The sequence below is a fragment of the Jatropha curcas genome, chromosome 7 (assembly GCF_041381405.1).
Source record: "Jatropha curcas cultivar XTBG-Jc1 chromosome 7, XTBG_Jcur_1.0, whole genome shotgun sequence".
NCBI classification, from domain to species: domain Eukaryota; kingdom Viridiplantae; phylum Streptophyta; class Magnoliopsida; order Malpighiales; family Euphorbiaceae; genus Jatropha; species Jatropha curcas.
In genome coordinates this window covers 24,632,995-24,651,494 of record NC_143157.1, presented here as the reverse complement: position 1 = coordinate 24,651,494, position 18,500 = coordinate 24,632,995, and the positions used below count along the sequence as shown (strand labels likewise).

Here is an 18,500-nt window from a genome sequence, read left to right as displayed (position 1 = left end):
TATGATATCATAAAAGTAAAGTAAATGATTTTAAAAAGGTGTTATTATTCTAATCTACAAATATCTTTTATTCAGTTTTAATTCATTAATCTTTGATAATTTTTTGGAACTAAATTTCTATAATTATTTGGATTGCCCAACTGGTACTTGCAATTCGTTGTAGATACCCACATGAAAGGTAACATTTTATTTTATTTTATTTTATTTGAAAAAAAGAAAGAAAGAAAGAAAGAAATGTAACATTCAAGAAAACCTTAATTTTTTAAATAACATACACCATCCCATTTCAAATGTCTTTTAAAATAATTACATAAAAATTAAAATAATTAACTCCAATTCTAGAAAAAAAAAAAAATAGTTAAAAAATTGACTAAATTTTCCTTTTATTAATTCTCTAAACAATTAATAGTTCATTTTTAGTGAAGACATCAAGAAATAAGGACAAATTTGAAAAAAATTATAATTCAATTTTCTAAAATGACTTGTAGAGTGAAATGAAAAAGTTTTCTGAGTTAACACTTGAAATGGTACGGACATATAAGAAACAAGATATCTACCGTATATGTACTTACATTTTCTATAAAAAGCTAAAATTTTTACAACAAAAATGCCTGTTCTCTTTTTGAATGCTTCCAACTTTTGAAGTCATTCCCACCCACCCAAGCTATTTAACAACTTCACATTCTTCTCCATGCAGCATCACTAGTCCACTCCACTAATAATTCTTCACAAACACATGTTTCTCAGTCACATATAAACATGGCATTTTCAGACTAGCGAAAGAACACCTCCATTTGCAAATGAGTTTAACAAAAAAGATTTCTCTGTGTCAAACCTTACGTCCATCAATTCTTCAAGCATAGTTCTTGAAAATAATGGGTTGACGAGGATGATCATAAAACCCTCGACCCTTGGCAACAGTCGTTCTTCCATCTCATAACTGTTTGGCTGATAAATCACACTATTTATCTTCATTTGAAACATCTTCCCTCAAAAAATGATAACGCATGTGAACAATATATGAGAAAATGATGGGTAGTAGCTTTTACCATTTGGAATTCTGGCCTGACGAGAAGAGGTTTATATCCGTAATATGCGAGTTAATTTGTAAACCTGCAACAAAAATTCAATTGAAAATTGTGATTAAAGAAAACATGTGAAAGGGGAAATTTTGTTAGAAGGGGCCATAGTTGACGAGTTTGGGCCTTTCTAATCCTACATGGTCTCAAGGTTCACTGTATTAGCTTCATTTAAGAAAAAATGGCCAAGAGAACAACAACCAATAACGCAAAGACACAATTGTTTCAATATGGAAACAGCTATAAATGCTGAATAAATGTTCTTCAATGGATCAAGGCATGAGGTTCTTGCAATCATCACTTCATTAAATTTGAAGCAATATCTACGGCACTCAATTTGATGAGAGAGCAGAGCCAAGAGCATAAAGAATTGTTTGCCACAGTTTCCAGGTCACATGAAGCGGCACTTGGGTCAAAAAGAAATCTTTGAGCCTGGGAATTATGATCATGACGTATTTAGAGGCAAAAACTAAGTATCGCTTGCACATTGATAAAGACATCTTAGTAAATATGCTGATCCATCAACAAGCAAGTGGCAGATTCAGTTGATAGCAGATCCTAGATAGATGCCCGATTCAAACATTGAAAAAATCAGTAAAGAAAACAAGTACTAACCTGGGCAGTCCTACTAGGCAGGGGCACTTCCAAGCAGTTTCGACAGCCATCAACTCTGAGATGACAGAAAGGTGAGATCCAAATAAAATAATAAAATTTACAAATATGTAATAAAATAGGGAACGCGTTTGTATAGGGGATAGATACTGCCTTTTGGTTATGGTTCTTTGAAGATATTGGTCGACCTTTATAAGCCCCTGACCTCCATACTTCTTCTCATCAGTGTCTAGGATGATCTGTACCATCATTAAAAATACTTTACTTTAACAGCAGGTTGTCAGAAAGGAGTATAGCCATGACATATTCTAGGAACAGTAATTTCCTCAAAAGGATGCTTGATTTGCATGCAAACAGAACTGCTTAGTTGTGGCTGTTACCAGCCCATATCACATAATCATCTACGTTGTTAGTAAAACTGTGGGCCTTTTCGGCAGGACAGTGAAACTTCTTTGCATAAAAGCAAAGACATCAAGCTTTCTCAAGGAAAACTGTCTTTTATCATTAGGCAAAAATGCAAATGCTGCCAAATTTGGACTGCATCTTACCATTAGATACAATCATAAAATGGAACAAGAACTACGACTTACTTGATACTCTCCAGCTTCTTCCACGCCTACATTGTATCCTGCATATGTCTCAGTTGGATGAAAGTTGAATATGAAGAGAAGAGGACCTCTTATGTATGATATTACCTGAAGAGCAGAGAGTACCCTATGTTAGTGGTCATATCACTATACATGAAAGCTAATTTAGAAAAATATATACACAAAGAGACCACCTCTAACAACCAACATGACCAATATAAATAATTCTGAATGTTGCAACCATATCAGAGTGATTACATATCCAGATAAAGAGAGACATCTAACAATCAAAGTGACCTCAAAAACAATTATATTTACTAGAACATTGCAGCCGCATCCACAGCAGTTGCACATTCAGAGCAAGGGAGAGAGATGCACCATCTACATGATGTTTCTAATTAAAATTTTTGAACAACGTCTATATGTGGCTTGTCTCAAATTAATTGAACCAAAAAGAGCACTTCCATACCATGGTATTATCATCCACGTGGTGAATGCTCGGCAAACCCCTTGAAAGCACCATTTGATTTTCATCCAAATCCATCAGATCCTGGAGCACATGAAAAGGTTAAATTGATGCCAAACCAATCCATGTATTCTTGTCCACGGCCAAAACAAATAATGGTCCTGGATGGCTTCAAGATCAAAACATGTACAGTCTAAAAGAATGGGGGAAACATTACCTTCCCAATAAACAGCAAGTGGATACACTGAAGTAATCATATATGTCTAATTATAATTATAATAAATTAAGTAAACACTTGATTTACAATACTTCTCCAAACTGCAATGATGTCCAAGTCACTTCCAACAGGATTAGACTCAGGTTCTAATGCCAGTGCATGCAATGCTAATAAGAGTGTAATATGGAGTCATAAAACTAACCTTATCAAAGGAGAATAAATTGCGATGCACTTCTTCATTCGCTAGCAGATCCCAACAACGGTTAGCAAGTGAATATGAGAAGTTGTTACTTAGCATTGGGAACTCCACCCTCTAACATGAGAAAATTATTAACTAGAAGAAATTAAAACATTTTGCGGATATGAAAGATACAAGAACCTTACATAATCCATACAAAATATCTGAAAAGGGAAAACATGCAAAAGAAAAGGAACCCCACCTTGGGATGCCCAAATTCATTGCCCATGAAATTGAGGTAAGCCCTACCACCAATTGTAAAGGTAAGCATTCTAATCATCTGATTCAAGTCAAAGGAAAACGACCAAGGGAAATCATATAAATATTGAATAAAGACAAAACAAAATAACGCTAGATTTTTTAGGCAACTTAACTAAAAACTCTCTTGCTTTTGAGAGAGAGAGTACTCATGCTTCATAAATGTTTCAAAGAAAGCAGTGGAAGTTGGTTAACAGGAAAATTGTGCTAGTGCTTGCAAAAATTGGTTAAGGCTGCTTTTTAGAAATACATCAAGAAAATGAGGAAAAAAGAAACAAGACTGAGCACCAATTACTTTGTGCAATGCACATCCCCTAAGTAGTGAATCCTTTGAGGCAGTTGAATGGTCCTTAAATTCACCAAACATGATCTCTGCAAATGACTGTCCTCCAGAGATAGACTGACATGCAAAACATAATGGCAGAATTCAATTGTTGAGTAAATAAGTATAAAATAAAGTCTTAAACAAAAGCTTTTCTATGATCAGTACTAAGAGATTCAGAAAATTACTTGGTTGTGATTTTCCGCATATAAAAGCATCTTATCTGCATATTTTCTGTTTCCTATTAATGTGCTGACAATCTGCAATATAGAAGTAAATTCTGTAAATATGGGAGTAATGAAACAGAAATAATTTATTTTTTTGAAAGCAAATAAAAAGAGTAGTTGGTAAAGGATTGCTAATGCAACAACAATACAATACAACCTTGCTCATGCTCCATTCATTGTCTGGAATATTCTTGAGAAAAGATAACCACATCTCTGATGCAGAAATATTGACATAATAATCAAATCCCAATCCTCCCTGTGAAGTTGATTCACAGAGTCCAGGATAAAATGTTGCCTGAGCAAGAAAAGAAACAAAACTTTATTAAAAGCTACAAAATTATTTAATAGTCCAGTGAAGTTAACTCATTCAGCCAACTACTATATTAGAATACAAAAAGGCCTTGAAACATGATCACTAATTGCAATGAATAATTCCAGCTTTAAAAGCTGGAGAAATATTGGCGCAGATCATAGCTAGAATAAATTCGATGATGTATTGAATCAGTTCGTAGAATTACATGCCACACAACTCAAATTGTAGGAAACCTAAGTCAATCACCTATAATATAAAGAACTCTTTAGGGCCATTGCAGTCTATCCAGTGCAATATACACACCTCTGCTCAAGGAAAAGGCATGAAGAATCTATGCAATCATGGCAAAACAAAAATTATATGGCTTAAGAATACAATTTGTTCACTGTTACGTGGGTACCAACGACAATTCTTTTAGCAGTCAGATTGACAATGAAAGGAACATAGGAACTAGGAGAAGTTGAGAAAAGGATCATATGGTTTAATGTTTTGACATTCAAGGCTATAGCAAATTTTTAGTCACTCGAGTCTCATGAGATGTAATTCATGATGATTTCAATATCATATTTTGCTAATATCATTAAAATTATATATATATGTTACCAACATATCATAAAAGTGCAATTATACCTGTACATGATCTAGAAAATAGCTAGATGGCCATATGGAATCAAAAACGGTGCCACATCAATAAAAGATAAATTGTATTTTTCTAAAAATAATAAATATCATTAACAAAGTTTTTGGCATGCATTGACATATTTACTCCATTAGGACACTCAGTCAAAATGGTAATAAATATGACAATAAAGGAATGCATGATACAACAATGCAAAACATTCTCCTGTCCCTTTCCCTTAAGTGTGTCAAAGCATAATGCCACAATATACTTTCCAATGATTTTCCCAAGTATCATGCCCACAATCTCAGCAAGATATTGAATTTCATTCACATAAGAGTCTCCATGAACCATACCACAAAATAACATCCCATAAATAAGTGAAGTTAGAAGGAAATTCCTAATGCTGTCTATCAATATAGCATAGCAAATACCTATATTGGACAATTCACATTGAAAAATATTGTATACACCAATTTTCAAATCAATGGGAATCATCAACTGAATTTTACTGCATAACAACAATTTTCCCACTGTATTTGCAAGGTGACTTCAAGTTATCGGAGGCAGAATATTTTATTCGCAGTAATCCATAATATTACAGAATGAGAAAGACAATTGAATTAAATATGGGAAGGTCATTTCCAAAGAAAAAAATAAGGATAGAAAAGTGGAATATACAACCCATATTTACTTACATCTTCAGCAATCGTTATTATATTAGGATGAAGAGCATGCAATAGCTCATTTGCCAATATGAGATACAATAATGCATCCCTGTCAACATACTGATTGCAGTACCTGCAATCAGACCGAAATTATGTTCAAATAAATTCTCCGACAAAAGCCACAATGAATTGGATACAGTGCATAAAAATTTGAGGAATACTGTGAAGTTGAGTGCAAAACTAAAACTTATATCAATCATCACAGTGGATGCTAGTTAGGATTGCATGTCTAGCAATTCTAACACTCTAGAAAAGACCTTCTCTGGTAATAAAAACTATTCTTTATTAATCCTAAGTAGCTCTTAATATTTTTTCTACTAGGCCAAAGGTGTAGGCACCCTAGTTGTTTCCAAATTCAATATTCTATTTGACTGTCTTAAGCAAACTAACATTCACACTATTATTCAATCATCCTAGACAATCATAAAATGTGGCTTATATTTAGCGGGGATACTGTATACCTCGTTGTTCAAATAGCAAATTGTAAACATATAATAGTGGAAAGCTAACTAGCTAATTGGTTAGTACTAATCATTTACCATTGATTAGCCTGATCCCACATAAGCCAAATAACACAAATTTCACTGCATGAGTTCTAACCTCTTACTCAATCATTTACCTCTACTTTTCATTTAGAATATCATATCAGAATAGGTCTAGCCTGGTTAAGTTATTCCTCAGTTCAGTGGTGCTACCGTTGCGTTTCAATTCAAGCTCTCATTTGGATGTCCAGTCCAAGCGAGACCCATTCAAGAGCAAAGCCCAATTCAATTTTATGGGGAGGATTTCAAAGTTTCAAATGTCAATTAAGATCTGGTTGCACTGGAGAAGGAGTATTAAGAATCCCACACTGTTCAAATATAAAATCATAATAGGGTATATAAGGGCGGAGATCTAGCTAGTTAATTGGTTAGTGCTAACCTCTTAACATTTGTGGACCTAAGCCCAAGTAAGCCCAAATTTCACAATTTCACAATTTCACTTCATAAATTCTAACATCTTAGCAATCATTTACCTCTACCCTTTCATTTGTAATATACTTGAAGTTCCATGGGCACAACATAAGTTGGACCCCTGGGTGAAATTTGTATTGGTGGGGATAATTTGGAAACTTCACAATTTCCATGTTCTCAAATAAAGAAGCATTTGGGAGAGATCCTAGAATAAATTGTAATCTGTGGCTGTATTTTTTTTCTTTTCTTCCTTCATAGGAAAAATATAAGTGGCTCTGTTGAGAATAGGCATCTTGTCAAACTAGGTAGAATTATTTGTCTAGTTCTCTCTCTCTCTCTCTCTCTCTCTCTTTTCGTCCGTACTTGTGTGTTTGTGTTTCTCATAAAATTTTGATGAAAGGCAGCACCAAAACAACTACTGTTAAGCTATTCCAAGGGTATAAAAGGTTGCTATTTCATTTAATTTAGCCATACTGAGATATTAAATGCTTTCATTAGGCCCATGAATTTATGAGAACAGTTTGTAGAAATGTGTGAATATGCAATTAAAAGTCAGAAAAAAAAAAGCACAGCAGATGCCTTACTCTTCCAAGTCGCCTGTAAAAGAAGCAAAACCATTGTGTGTATAAATCATTGATGAGAGCGAATGAAAATGGAAACCATCTATTTGATATTCCACAACCCACCTGCTCAAAGATCATCTACATAAGCAATGACAAGAAAACCTACCAACGGAGGATAAACTGGCACAAACCATAATATTATTTTCCAAGAGATCAACCAACAACAATTATAAATAAAGAAAAATAGAGCCCATAGTTAGATTACAAACATGTAATAATAACTTAGAAAGCAGAAACATTGCTTGAGCTTCAGATTTTTACCAGTTAAGATTTGAGAGTAGATAATGCAACACTTCATGGTCCCCATACTTGAACATTCTGGTACCCCAATATTTGTGGTGCCCACGTTTACCTATTCAAATAGGGAAAGGAAGACAAGAAGAGTTAAATACTAATATAAAATAAGAAAAGTTCATTGAGCAGTTTGTAAGGAAAGTGAAACATATTTACATTACACGAGTGGATTAAGCGGCTAAAAGACAAGTACGTAGTAACAAGTACATTCAATAAGGTTTGCCAATACAAGAATGAATTTACCTGTGTGAAAGTAGCAATCATTTGATCCATCAAAAAGTGACAGCCCGACCATCTCATCCGCAGCTGAGTAGGAATGGACAATATCTAAGAACACCAGTAGTCCTAATCCTGTAAAATGAGAAAGCCACTAAGAGCTCATAAATTGGAAACAATAAAATGAACATCAAACAGGACTACTACAAGAAATTTCCCATGCCAAAAAGAGATGAAAAGGAAAAAAAAAAATATCATAGATAAGTTTTGCAGTTAGCTGGCAGAATAGAATTAGAACACCATTATCTAGTAGGCATATTCAATGCAAGATTCAACTGCTGGTTACTGCCATCTGTTGATCATTTTATATTCTCACTGGCTGGTCTCCATTGTATCTTAGGAATTTTGAAAAAGGAAGTAAATCCATGTATCAAAATTGCAAGTGAATAGAGCTGTCATATAAGCATTATAAACTGACTGAAGTAATTAGGCCCCTTGCAGTGTATAAATGAAATCTATAGTCTTAATGAACCAAAAAGAATCCGACAAAGAATGACAACCGTGTGCTTCATCAACCAAGCGCTTGAAGTCCTCAGGAGTGCCATATCGGCTGCTAACAGCATATAAATTGGTGACCTGCATTACCATAGAGATGCTTTCTCACATTTTAAGAGCTTCTTAAAGAAAATGCACCTAATGGAACTAAAACCAAGTATTGGGAACAAGAAAATGGGAGTCAATATTACGAATGGATTAAACTATCAAAAAGCAAGATGCACACCACACGTGTTTTCTGCAATATTTCTTTATTAATTACTCCAGATTCCTTAATATCTTGTTCATTCACAAAAAAATTTTCTTTGTACAGTAGTAAAAAAAAAAAACATGCTTTTTGGGAGAGAGATACTACTTCACCAATCAAGTCCCAGATATCTAACATATTCATAGTTTCATACCTATTCTACATCTGGTAAAAATAAAAGAAAAAAGTAGTTTAATTTCATATTGATTAATTCAAGTGGAAGTAGGCCAGCATTTCTATTGGAAAATAAAACCTTAAATTTATCGGGATATTTAATGTTAAATGAGATGGGGAAAAACCAATAACAATGTTTGACTCACTCTATAACCAACTGTGAAATAATCTTTGTGCTCAACAACTCCAATCAACTGGATTGCATTGTATCCTGCTTCTTTCACATGTGGAAGAACCTGTTTTTTTTAAAAAAAAAAAAAATGAGGCACATGTGGAAGAAAATGATTACATAATATAGTATGTTAAGAAATAGATGATTAAACCCAAGAGACCTACCTTATCTATGAAATCACTGAAAGAAGATATTTTTGGCTCTGAACCACTAATTCCAACATGGCACTCATATATGCGCAAGGACTTTGGAACTTTCGGGCGAGTGTTCTTCCATTTGTAAGCACATTCAGGGGGCGGTTCCCAGTGGATGGCAAAAGGCTGCTTCCCATCTGTGCCTGGCAATGATGATCAAACTTCAGTTGAACCAAGTATGAATTAAAATGCAAATATGATATTTCGCATCTGTGCCATAGACAGTAACTATAAGCAAGTACAGCAATGAAGGGCAGTTCTAGTAGCATTGGACAAGCTTAACAATTGCCATAACAGGAATCCGATCCAACAACAACAGATGCACCTTTAGAATGCAGTTAAAAGGGCTCACGTTGATGATCCAGGTAAGCAAGGGGGAAAAGACGTTTTTGTATTGAGATTTTTATGGGCCATATAGATTAATATTTAAGGATAGATAGTATCTCTTGGGAGTGAGTGATGGATCAAATGGTAGACAGACATACACTAAAAGAAGGTGAAGGTGAAGGTGAAGGTGAAGGTGAAGGTGAAGGTGAAGGATATGTAAAAACAATTTTTTGCTTCATTAACTTCCCTTACAAACAATTTGACTGTCAACTGAAAATTTTCGAACAGTCAATGAACAATTAACAAAAATGTCTGCAAAGCAACAAATGGCTCTCAGTAGAAGTCGGTATTACCTGGTTCTACATATGTAGCCCAAGCAGGAACCCTTTCCAGTGGCCCATCGGGAGTGTTGAAGTAGACCCTGTATTTGCTTCCATGAGGAACAGTTGGAGTATATTTTTTCAACCATGCTTGCCTACCTTTACGTGTCTCAAACCAATACGGCACAGGAGGCTCCTTAGCACGGATTTTTTCTACCCATGCAGGATCACTTATGACATTAAATATGTCATATTTTTTTCCTTTATCAATCACATCACATGGGGGTAAGTTACTAGGAGGATCATCTTTATGCTGCTCTTTCCATTCCTTATATCTTGTTTCTGCATCTGGAAGAGGTATTTCTTCCAATTCTTCCATCGTTTGAGGCCCATTAGGGCCAAACCACTGCTCATATAACTTTGCAGGCAATTTAAAACGATTATTAATGTACTCGTCTTCTCCAGGTTCCCAGTAGTCATCATTTGCTTTTTTGAAGATTTCTTCAATGCTAACACCACTGTCACCTTTATCATAGTCATCCACATAATTATACTGTTGAAAATAAAGTTCATCTGGTTCTTCTCCCTCCCTAAGCTTATCTTCAAGAATGATAAACCAGTACCCATAGTCATCATGGCCAAAGTGACCCTCTCTTGCACAATTTTCTGTTGGTGACCACCCATTAAAGTCACCAACTAGTGCACAATAGCGAGCACCTGCATACACCATTCTTAGAATTCACATGTAATTCAACAAAATAGGCAAGAATTTAAAAGTGGAGATGGAGGCTGGCGAAGGCGAAAGTCAAGAAGTAATAACCATGGCCATTCATGGTACCATTTAATGCAAGAAAAAATATCAGTAGCAATGAGGTAGATGGACAATAAATTTGTCTAGTAATATCTAATTTGGATTTATTTTATTAATTAATGACTATTGACCAGAAAGTTTCTTGCAAAGGAAAAGTTGAATCCAGGCTTAGATATTCCCATGAAGTTTATTGAAGTAAAAACGTTATGTAAAAACCTGGAGCCCATTCCATATAATCTGCCCGATGCTCTGGATGACGATGCAGACCCATCAACTCATATCTATGTAGAAAACCAAGAATAATGAAATTCAAATTAAAATCACTCAACTACAATTAAAATAAACAGCACATATTTTATCAAACAATAGCACCGAAAATTTTCAAAATATCAAAAGATCTATCAAAGCTTGCTGGATTTTGACATCTTAAGTTAAATAGGGAACTATACACATATATAAGCTAAAACCTGGAATTTATTTTATTTTATTTTTTTCATTTTCTCAAATACACACACATAAAGAGGCTTCGATTGAACCAACCCATAAGCAATGTCCTTGATCATAAAATTTCTCTTGAAAAGTTCCTCTTTAAGGTTCTTCATTGATTTATGCCTGCAAAATTTAGAAATTAATCGATAAGCTATTCACCCATAAAAGCTAGAAAATTCAAATTTCCAACACTTTAACGGAAGAAATTCTCTTCACAAATAAACATACACTCCACTATCATTATCGCGTCTCAGCAGCCATAAAATGAGAATCAGCAAGCTCAATAGCACAGTTTTTGTTTTCCTAACTTTCTAACTCTCTCTCTCTCTCTCTCTCTCTCTCTCTCTCTCTCTAACCAGAATTTCTCAATTTTCTTACCTTTCGCGTAGAAACTGAGCAAATTGCTTGTGAGAAATGCCGACTCTGGTAAGAAATCCAACTGGGTCTATTCCTTTCTCGTCTTCAGTTTCACTTTCACTTTTCTTGCTCTTCTTGGATTGTTTTTTCCGGGATGGTGGCGGTTGGTTTGTGGCTGTGCATTTTATTTTGAACCTGATTTTGTCGGAGGAAAAATGGATGCTTTGAGGTTTGTTTTGGGAGAGAAAATGAAGAGAAGAGCTGTTTGGATAGAGAGAAAGAGAAAATTTGGTTGAAAGGAGTGAACTCATTTTTTGATAGCAGAGAGACAGAAGCAGAGGGGTTTTAGATATCGTTGGTTTTTTCAGACAAAGGGTTTTAGATATCTGACTTGATGACACATCGGAAGGCTGAATTGGACGACTTGGACCCGCTTCCGCCTGATGACTCTGATGATGTGGCAATTTCGCTAATAAATAAAACATTGCAAATGATTTGGCACATCCAAAATTTTCGCAATTACCATTATAACCCCTATTTATCACTTGTTGTGGTTTGAATTTGATGGAATTAAACATCCCATGATGGATTTTTTTTATTTGATTACGGATGCCTCAAAAAAAATTCCACTAAAATTAGAAGTGAAATTTTCAATTTCATCTTATATTTTTTAAATAGTGAATAATTTTTTATTTATAATGGGATCTAAAAAACCGAAATAATATCCATAGAGTATGTCAGAGAATAGTTTCCTTTGACTTGATAAATCTCTCCACGTTTTTGTAAAAATTGAAAATTAATTAGATTTAACCATTTAATTTTATTTCAAAATATCTTTTAAGTACATAATGTTTATTTTTAAAAAAAAATTAGATGCATAAATTTTATTTTCCAACTAAATAATTGAATATAAAATTTATAAAATTTTTGGAATCTAAATTCCATTAAATTAACGAGTTTCATAAATTTCACATTCTTTCAAGCAAATGACCACTCCAGAAATTGAAGTTATCAAGTATTTTCACTTTGCTTTTTGAGCAAACAATTAAAAGGCAAACGTTCTTAACTTTGTAATAGCTTGAAAATCAATCAATTTTGGAAAATGAGTGATTAAACACCATTTACAAAACTCTTTGTCAACACCATCTCCTTAGATAACAAAAATACTTACAGAAACCACAGTTTATATCCAATATTCAGATGTCTTGGATATCATTTTCTACTTGCACTTTTTATAGATATAGAACAATTGGAAAATATCATTTGGGGATCACATTGAAGGAGGAAAAGTTTCAGTTTAACTTTAATCTATTACCCTTTACAAACAAAACAATGCATTACTGCACACCTAATTCCGAGTATGAAGAACGTGCAATGGTACAACAAATATATACAGAACAAGAACCTTGAAAAACTATTCAGGTTGCTTTTTTGGCATACTCCCGCGGTCCAAATATGGTCGATCCAATTCTCACACTCGTACTGCCCATTTCAATCTGTGAAGATCAGAAAATGATTTCCATTAGGACAAGATGTTCAAATATTGCTGACCATCATAAAATGATTGGTATTGTATCAAATATTTAGGAGCTAAATATTTGTTTTCAGAAGAACTACAATTTCAGTGTTGTGAAATCATAGATTTTTAGGAAGGAGAACGATATATGCAATGGTTATCATCCTAGCATCAGGAAACTGAGCAAATTAGTTGCTATCTAATCTAACCACAAAAGAAAGTAACATCACCGCTTGCTCAAAATCACCAGACATGCCCATTGATAGCTCACACTGATCCACTGCTATTCCAAGTGCCTGGCAAACCTCAAGTCTGCAGTTTGATAATGTCTGTCGCACGAAAGTTAATAAAATATTGACAATTCTCTGAAGGCTTACCATGTCATATGGATGTCAGAAAACAAAAATATAACGCAAAAAAGCATCTAATAAGCAGAACTATTTGAATAGAGAAGAAAAAATAACAAGATGGTGCAAGATAAGAACCCCCAACTCTTGAATTATCTCAAGCCTTAAAATCATATGATTAATTTGTTTCTTATCTAATGTTTTATATGCTCAATGAAACATAAGCAAAAAGGATTACCCTAAAGTTTTCTGGAGTTGATGTATAGTCTGGCATCCCTATTGTCATTAAGCCAGAAAACACCAAATTTGGGCACCGCAGTTTAACATGTTCTGCAAGGGATGCACAAACTGAGGGATTGATTCCAGATTTTGCTGAAACAGCATCACAAAATTCAATCAGCAGATCAATCCAGTAAATTGAATAAGTGGAAAAAAATACATCCATTCTAAACTTGGCCAACAAGAGCAGTCAAAAATTTTTTTTTCTTTTTTTTTTTTTAAAAGAAACTTTTTCCACATCTGACCATCACACATTGATCCAGACAGCTTGATGTTCTAGTTGCTTAGAGTTTAAATTCAATTTAAGAAATGTAGATGCATGTTTTAGAGCAATACACTTGGACATTGATGGGTAGATGCCATAGTCTGACAAAGAGAGTTCCATTAATTAATGCAACGCGCAGAGATCATAAGAAAAAGTTAAGCTGTCATTTTGGCAATTGCAACAGAAACTACTCAAGGTTCAATGCAGATATATTTCAGGAGCGAAAGGTGGTCAAACACACAAAGCAGATGTTTAAGCAATATAAATGCACCTAACAACACATGATTTAAAGTACAAACAGAAATTGTCATGAGTAGATAACAATTAACTAGCTTACTCACATGCTTCTCCACTGGTATTTACTTGGACAAAGACCTTCAAAGGGTTTCTTCCAAGGCTTGAAACTACTCGGTCAAGAATGTTTGCAACCTGTAGGATACAAAATATGTTATCTTCCTTGAGTGTCTTTTACGTGGATCAAGGATCAGTAAATGCACTTAGCTTTACTATTGTAACCTAACCTGTCTAAAATAGAGCACAAATGACCACACAACCATAGCAGATAAAATGTGAATCAAGAACATTTTAGAAAGCATAACACAAGTACATTAATTGAACTATAGAATAGTCTCCAAGTACATTTTCCAGAAGCAGTTGAAAAGCTTTTCAGTTTTTGCACAGCCAATGATCATGCGAGCTTCCCTTGTGCTAATAAAATTATGAAAAGGGCCCTTGTGTTGCATCCTGATTATAACAAATATCGAATGAAGTGTTTACCTTCTCATTATCTACACTCTGAACTGCGGACAGATTTGGTACTCCTGCTGCATACAGAAATGAAACCTTAAAATAATGGAGAATCACGTACGGGAAAATAAGAAACCTCAGAGAATACAAGCCAAAAACACAATCATCTATTATTAGCACCAAGCAGATCTAAATTTCTCTGAGCAAAGACCGGTAACTAACTGCAGATTGTATATCCTCTCTTCCCCTTTTAAACGCAACTTAACACCCGAAATAATTTCTAGTGCATTCTAATTTTTATTAACTGCAAGAATATAAAAGGTGGAAAAATGAATTTGAGAATATCTTAATTGGTCAACTCACATCAACCGTAGGACATGTTTAACAGAGTTCATACAGGAAAATGACAAATCAAGCTAAAGCAAATAGCGAAAAGAATATAAAGAAACCCGGCACTAAGACTATCAAATTGCATTACTCTTTCACCATTCAAGTTTCAAAGGTCATGAAAATGTTCAAACCGAAATTGCAACAAAGAATAAATGCTTCAATATGGGTAATCATTCTTCATTATCATCAATTTCAATGATTCTTTAAAAAAAAAAAAAAAGAAAAAAAATAATTTGGAATTCAAGCCAGTTCTGGGGCATCATAATGCGTAACTGAGCTACAAAGAAAAATTAAAAAACTGAAACGAAACTAGCAATAAAAATAAGAGAATTACACAAAAGAGTTTTAACTTTGTTGCTCTGCAAATGGCCAATAAAATGCCACTCTATATCCTCCGGCAGCTGCATATACACGCACAATTCAATTATATAAAACACAATCTGGAACGTATAAATACATAAATACGTAAATATATAAGAAGATGCATAAAAAGACCTGGGGAGCTTTATCGACGATTTCTTGAACATAGTTTTCGCCGAAGCAACGGTGGCCTGCGTCGTACACTTGGCGGATAAGGGATACAGATTTGGTTTTAGACACGGCCACGACCCGTATGAGTTCAGGTCGTGTTCCAGCCCGCTCCGCACCTTGGCGCACTCGGAGCATTACAGACCGGAGAGCCGTGACGGCTGCGCCCTCCAATGCTGGAGCCGCCATTATTTTTACTTTTTTATGGTTTGGAAAAAATGTGGATACGTGACTAGTATTAGTTTTTTTTTATGGTTCGTTTCCAGAAATTTTGGGGACAGGAATAAAATTTATTTTTATTTTATTTTTTATTTTTAAGCAAGCTTCTGGTTTTTATATACTCAAAAGAATTTTACTTGTTAGGATCAAACCATTTCAAATTAAATTTTATTGTATAGTAAAATTACAATTCAGATTTATTTTTGTTAATTGCACTGCAATTAAAGTTTGAATCTTTGTTCAACCTAAAAATAACCCAAATTAATAAAATTGATTAATCTCGTGAAAATAATTAATTTTAAGATTTTTTTTAATATTTATTATGTATGGATGAAAGACTAATTTCTTTCGAATAAATTTATAGTAAAAGCCTTTTTCAATGCAATTTTAATCTTGGTGTATCAATTTTTAAACGATATTCTTGATCTTCATAAATTAAGAAGCAAGCCTAAAATGTTGATCCATACCTTCCAAAAGCAGCAAATGTTGATATTGAAACTTATTCAACAAAAAGGTAATTTCTGAAAATGTTGTTCATCTATGTTGATTCCACAAAAAGAGGGGAAGTGTTCCAAACCAAATCCAAAATGAAAAAAGAAGCAAACAATCCAACAAATATCTATAACACAAAAACAGATATATCAATAATTATACTCTACATACTAATTTTCAGTTAATTATTTCTCCAATCATGGACGTGGCTGTGGTATCGGTGGACCAGTAACAGGAGCATTAGCAGCTGGTATCTGAACGTTACTTTGTTTACTACTGCGTTTAAATTTAGTCCAACTGTAGATCTCAAGAATTGCGACAATGATAGCAAAAGCTATAAGAATTCCAATGTAACCCCACTTCCAAGCATTGTCTTTAGGCTTCAAAATATCAATTCCATGAAATATGTTTATTGAAATCACAGCAAGCAATCCATACCCTAACAAATGATGATACATATTCCAATATTTTCTGTACTCATCGATCCTCTTTGGTCTTAATCGAATCGCCAACATCTGCAATGTAATGCGAATTATTGACAGAATTATCTAGAATTTAAACTCAGATTAGAAGAGGAAGAGAATGACTTACTTGTAAGGTTGTAAATGCGAAAATCAACATGGCGTAAATGCGATGGATCTTAAACTCGTAGAATTTAGAAAGATTTCCAAGACACAAGCCAACCACCCAACCAGAAGTTCCAAGAATATATCCAGTAACTTGACAGGAAACGTGAAGACAAAATTGCCAATTCTGAAAACGTTCCAATGGGTATTTGAAATATCTTGCGATAATCACACCAGCAGGTAAGAAGGTTCCCCATCCCAAAATATTCAAAATGCCATGCACCTGCCAATTATAAAGAAAGCCCAAAACGACCAAAAGAACAAACAAATAACATCTAATTATACTCGCTATTAGCTGAAGAAACATCGAGAAAAGGTTTTAATTTCTTACCATTCGCAGGTGGTGTCGCCCTCTTCCAACATGGTGGCCGAAACCGGTCTCTAAGTTTATAGTTTCAGTACTGTCAACATTTTGGAGGATCGTCGGATGCTTCTTAGGATTATCTCCTTCAATATCAAATCCAACTTGCCAAACATGGTTCAACCGTGAAATGCTGTACCCGGCGTCGCCTGACGGAAGAACAACTATAGCTTTCATTATGTATATGTCTAAAGATTGTTCATAATACACTGAAATATTCTGGAAAAGCACTTCATTTTGAGCTTCCTCAAATTTTGTAGGCTCTAGCTTGCAACCAAGCTTAGTGTCGCTTGTGATATTGTAAGTTTTAGCGGAGATTGACCCATTGGTGTTTATCACAGCTACTATTGCCCTTGTTCCCACCATTTGTGCCATCTTGCCTGGATTAACTCCCCAAGCTATCCATCCGAAATCCTCATATAATCTAGTTCCAAAAAGAATATTGATCCAATTCTTATTGTTTTGATTGATTTTCCAGCCAAATTCAGCTCCAAGGGTTGTCAATTCTCTGCATTTTGATAGGTTGTGTATTTTGGTTAGGGAAAGAAAAGTTTCAGTACAAGGATGGAAATGGGCAGAAGCTGTTGAGAGAATACAAAATGAGGTTAATGCGAAGATTAGAATGAAATTAATGGTAGAAGAAGACATTTCCTTTTCCTTTCCTTTTTGGGTTATGGTAGTTTATAACTTATCTATGCTGTTTTTAAGCAGAGTAATGTCTTGGCTAGACAAGAGAAGGTTAGTAACTTTAAGAATTAATGACTTTATTCTGTAATTGGTAATATATATGATTGCTTGAAGAAGAGGTTTTCTTTTTTTTTTTTTTTTTTACTTCCACGAGGTGTCTAGTGTCCATTTTTATGGTCTCAATAAACTCGACTAATCATTGCTCGCTCTCAGTGACGAAAAAGCTAGTCTAGAGAAAATTTAAGTTACAAAAGATCAAACTAAGTCATGGTAATATTAACTCTGAATTGGTTTTTGCCACTGAACTATCGTATTGATCTAAGAAGAGTTATACTCAAGTAATGGATGGTATTTTATAGTTTATATCTATGGTACTTTATACACATACAGCAGTAAGAATTTTATTTTGAAAAAGAATGCTAATGCTTTTGTTTGTAAAATAATTATTAATTAATGAGCATTGTTTAGTGATTACGCAAAGGATTTACCAATCAATAAACCCAAATGGTTTTGTCATAACTAAGGTCTTTCCTGCTCGTTTCCAACGAGGTGGAAAGACTTTGAAACTTGACAATGCTAAGGCAACGAGAGTAGTTTTTTTTATATATAAGGCAAGCAATACACAATTTCTAATAAAAAATCAAT

The 18,500-nt window shown here is 34.2% G+C and overlaps 3 protein-coding genes across 8 annotated transcripts; all 3 read right to left on the bottom strand.

Moving 5' to 3' along the window:
• Nucleotides 1-436: 436 nt before the first annotated feature.
• Nucleotides 437-11,770, bottom strand: EMB2729 (Alpha amylase family protein). Of its 5 annotated transcripts, none has more exons than XM_020678926.3 (22): nucleotides 11,420-11,769; nucleotides 11,093-11,164; nucleotides 10,769-10,833; nucleotides 9,775-10,458; nucleotides 9,065-9,237; nucleotides 8,875-8,964; nucleotides 8,313-8,388; nucleotides 7,780-7,887; nucleotides 7,504-7,594; nucleotides 7,204-7,305; nucleotides 5,637-5,739; nucleotides 4,164-4,301; nucleotides 3,968-4,039; nucleotides 3,753-3,857; nucleotides 3,402-3,479; nucleotides 3,164-3,274; nucleotides 2,748-2,828; nucleotides 2,282-2,386; nucleotides 1,845-1,930; nucleotides 1,695-1,749; nucleotides 1,050-1,113; nucleotides 437-969 (listed from the first exon to the last, which is right to left on the bottom strand). In XM_020678926.3, the coding sequence occupies exons 1-21, from the start codon at nucleotides 11,707-11,709 to the stop codon at nucleotides 1,081-1,083; spliced, it is 2,718 nt and encodes a 905-aa protein (XP_020534585.2). In that variant the 5' UTR covers nucleotides 11,710-11,769; the 3' UTR covers nucleotides 437-969; nucleotides 1,050-1,080. The 5 variants fall into 5 exon arrangements, with proteins under 5 accessions (XP_020534585.2, XP_012070879.2, XP_012070880.1 ...); XM_012215489.4 differs by having other exon boundaries at nucleotides 437-961; XM_012215490.4 differs by having other exon boundaries at nucleotides 437-948; nucleotides 11,420-11,768.
• An 877-nt stretch (nucleotides 11,771-12,647) lies between these two features.
• On the bottom strand, nucleotides 12,648-15,707 carry LOC105632995 (Putative pyridoxal phosphate-dependent enzyme, YBL036C type). 2 transcript variants are annotated; one of them, XM_012215486.4, is made up of 7 exons: nucleotides 15,438-15,706; nucleotides 15,277-15,343; nucleotides 14,583-14,629; nucleotides 14,147-14,234; nucleotides 13,500-13,633; nucleotides 13,145-13,243; nucleotides 12,648-12,894 (listed from the first exon to the last, which is right to left on the bottom strand). In XM_012215486.4, exons 1-7 carry the CDS (start codon nucleotides 15,657-15,659, stop codon nucleotides 12,817-12,819), a joined length of 735 nt encoding a protein of 244 aa, XP_012070876.1. In that variant the 5' UTR covers nucleotides 15,660-15,706; the 3' UTR covers nucleotides 12,648-12,816. The 2 variants fall into 2 exon arrangements, with proteins under 2 accessions (XP_012070876.1, XP_012070877.1); XM_012215487.4 differs by lacking the exon at nucleotides 13,145-13,243 and having other exon boundaries at nucleotides 15,438-15,707.
• A 500-nt stretch (nucleotides 15,708-16,207) lies between these two features.
• LOC105632994 (cytochrome b561 and DOMON domain-containing protein At5g47530) lies at nucleotides 16,208-17,909 on the bottom strand. Its single transcript, XM_012215485.4, has 3 exons — nucleotides 17,139-17,909; nucleotides 16,773-17,030; nucleotides 16,208-16,696 (listed from the first exon to the last, which is right to left on the bottom strand). Exons 1-3 carry the CDS (start codon nucleotides 17,814-17,816, stop codon nucleotides 16,379-16,381), a joined length of 1,254 nt encoding a protein of 417 aa, XP_012070875.1. The 5' UTR covers nucleotides 17,817-17,909; the 3' UTR covers nucleotides 16,208-16,378.
• Between the last annotated feature and the right edge of the window lie 591 nt (nucleotides 17,910-18,500).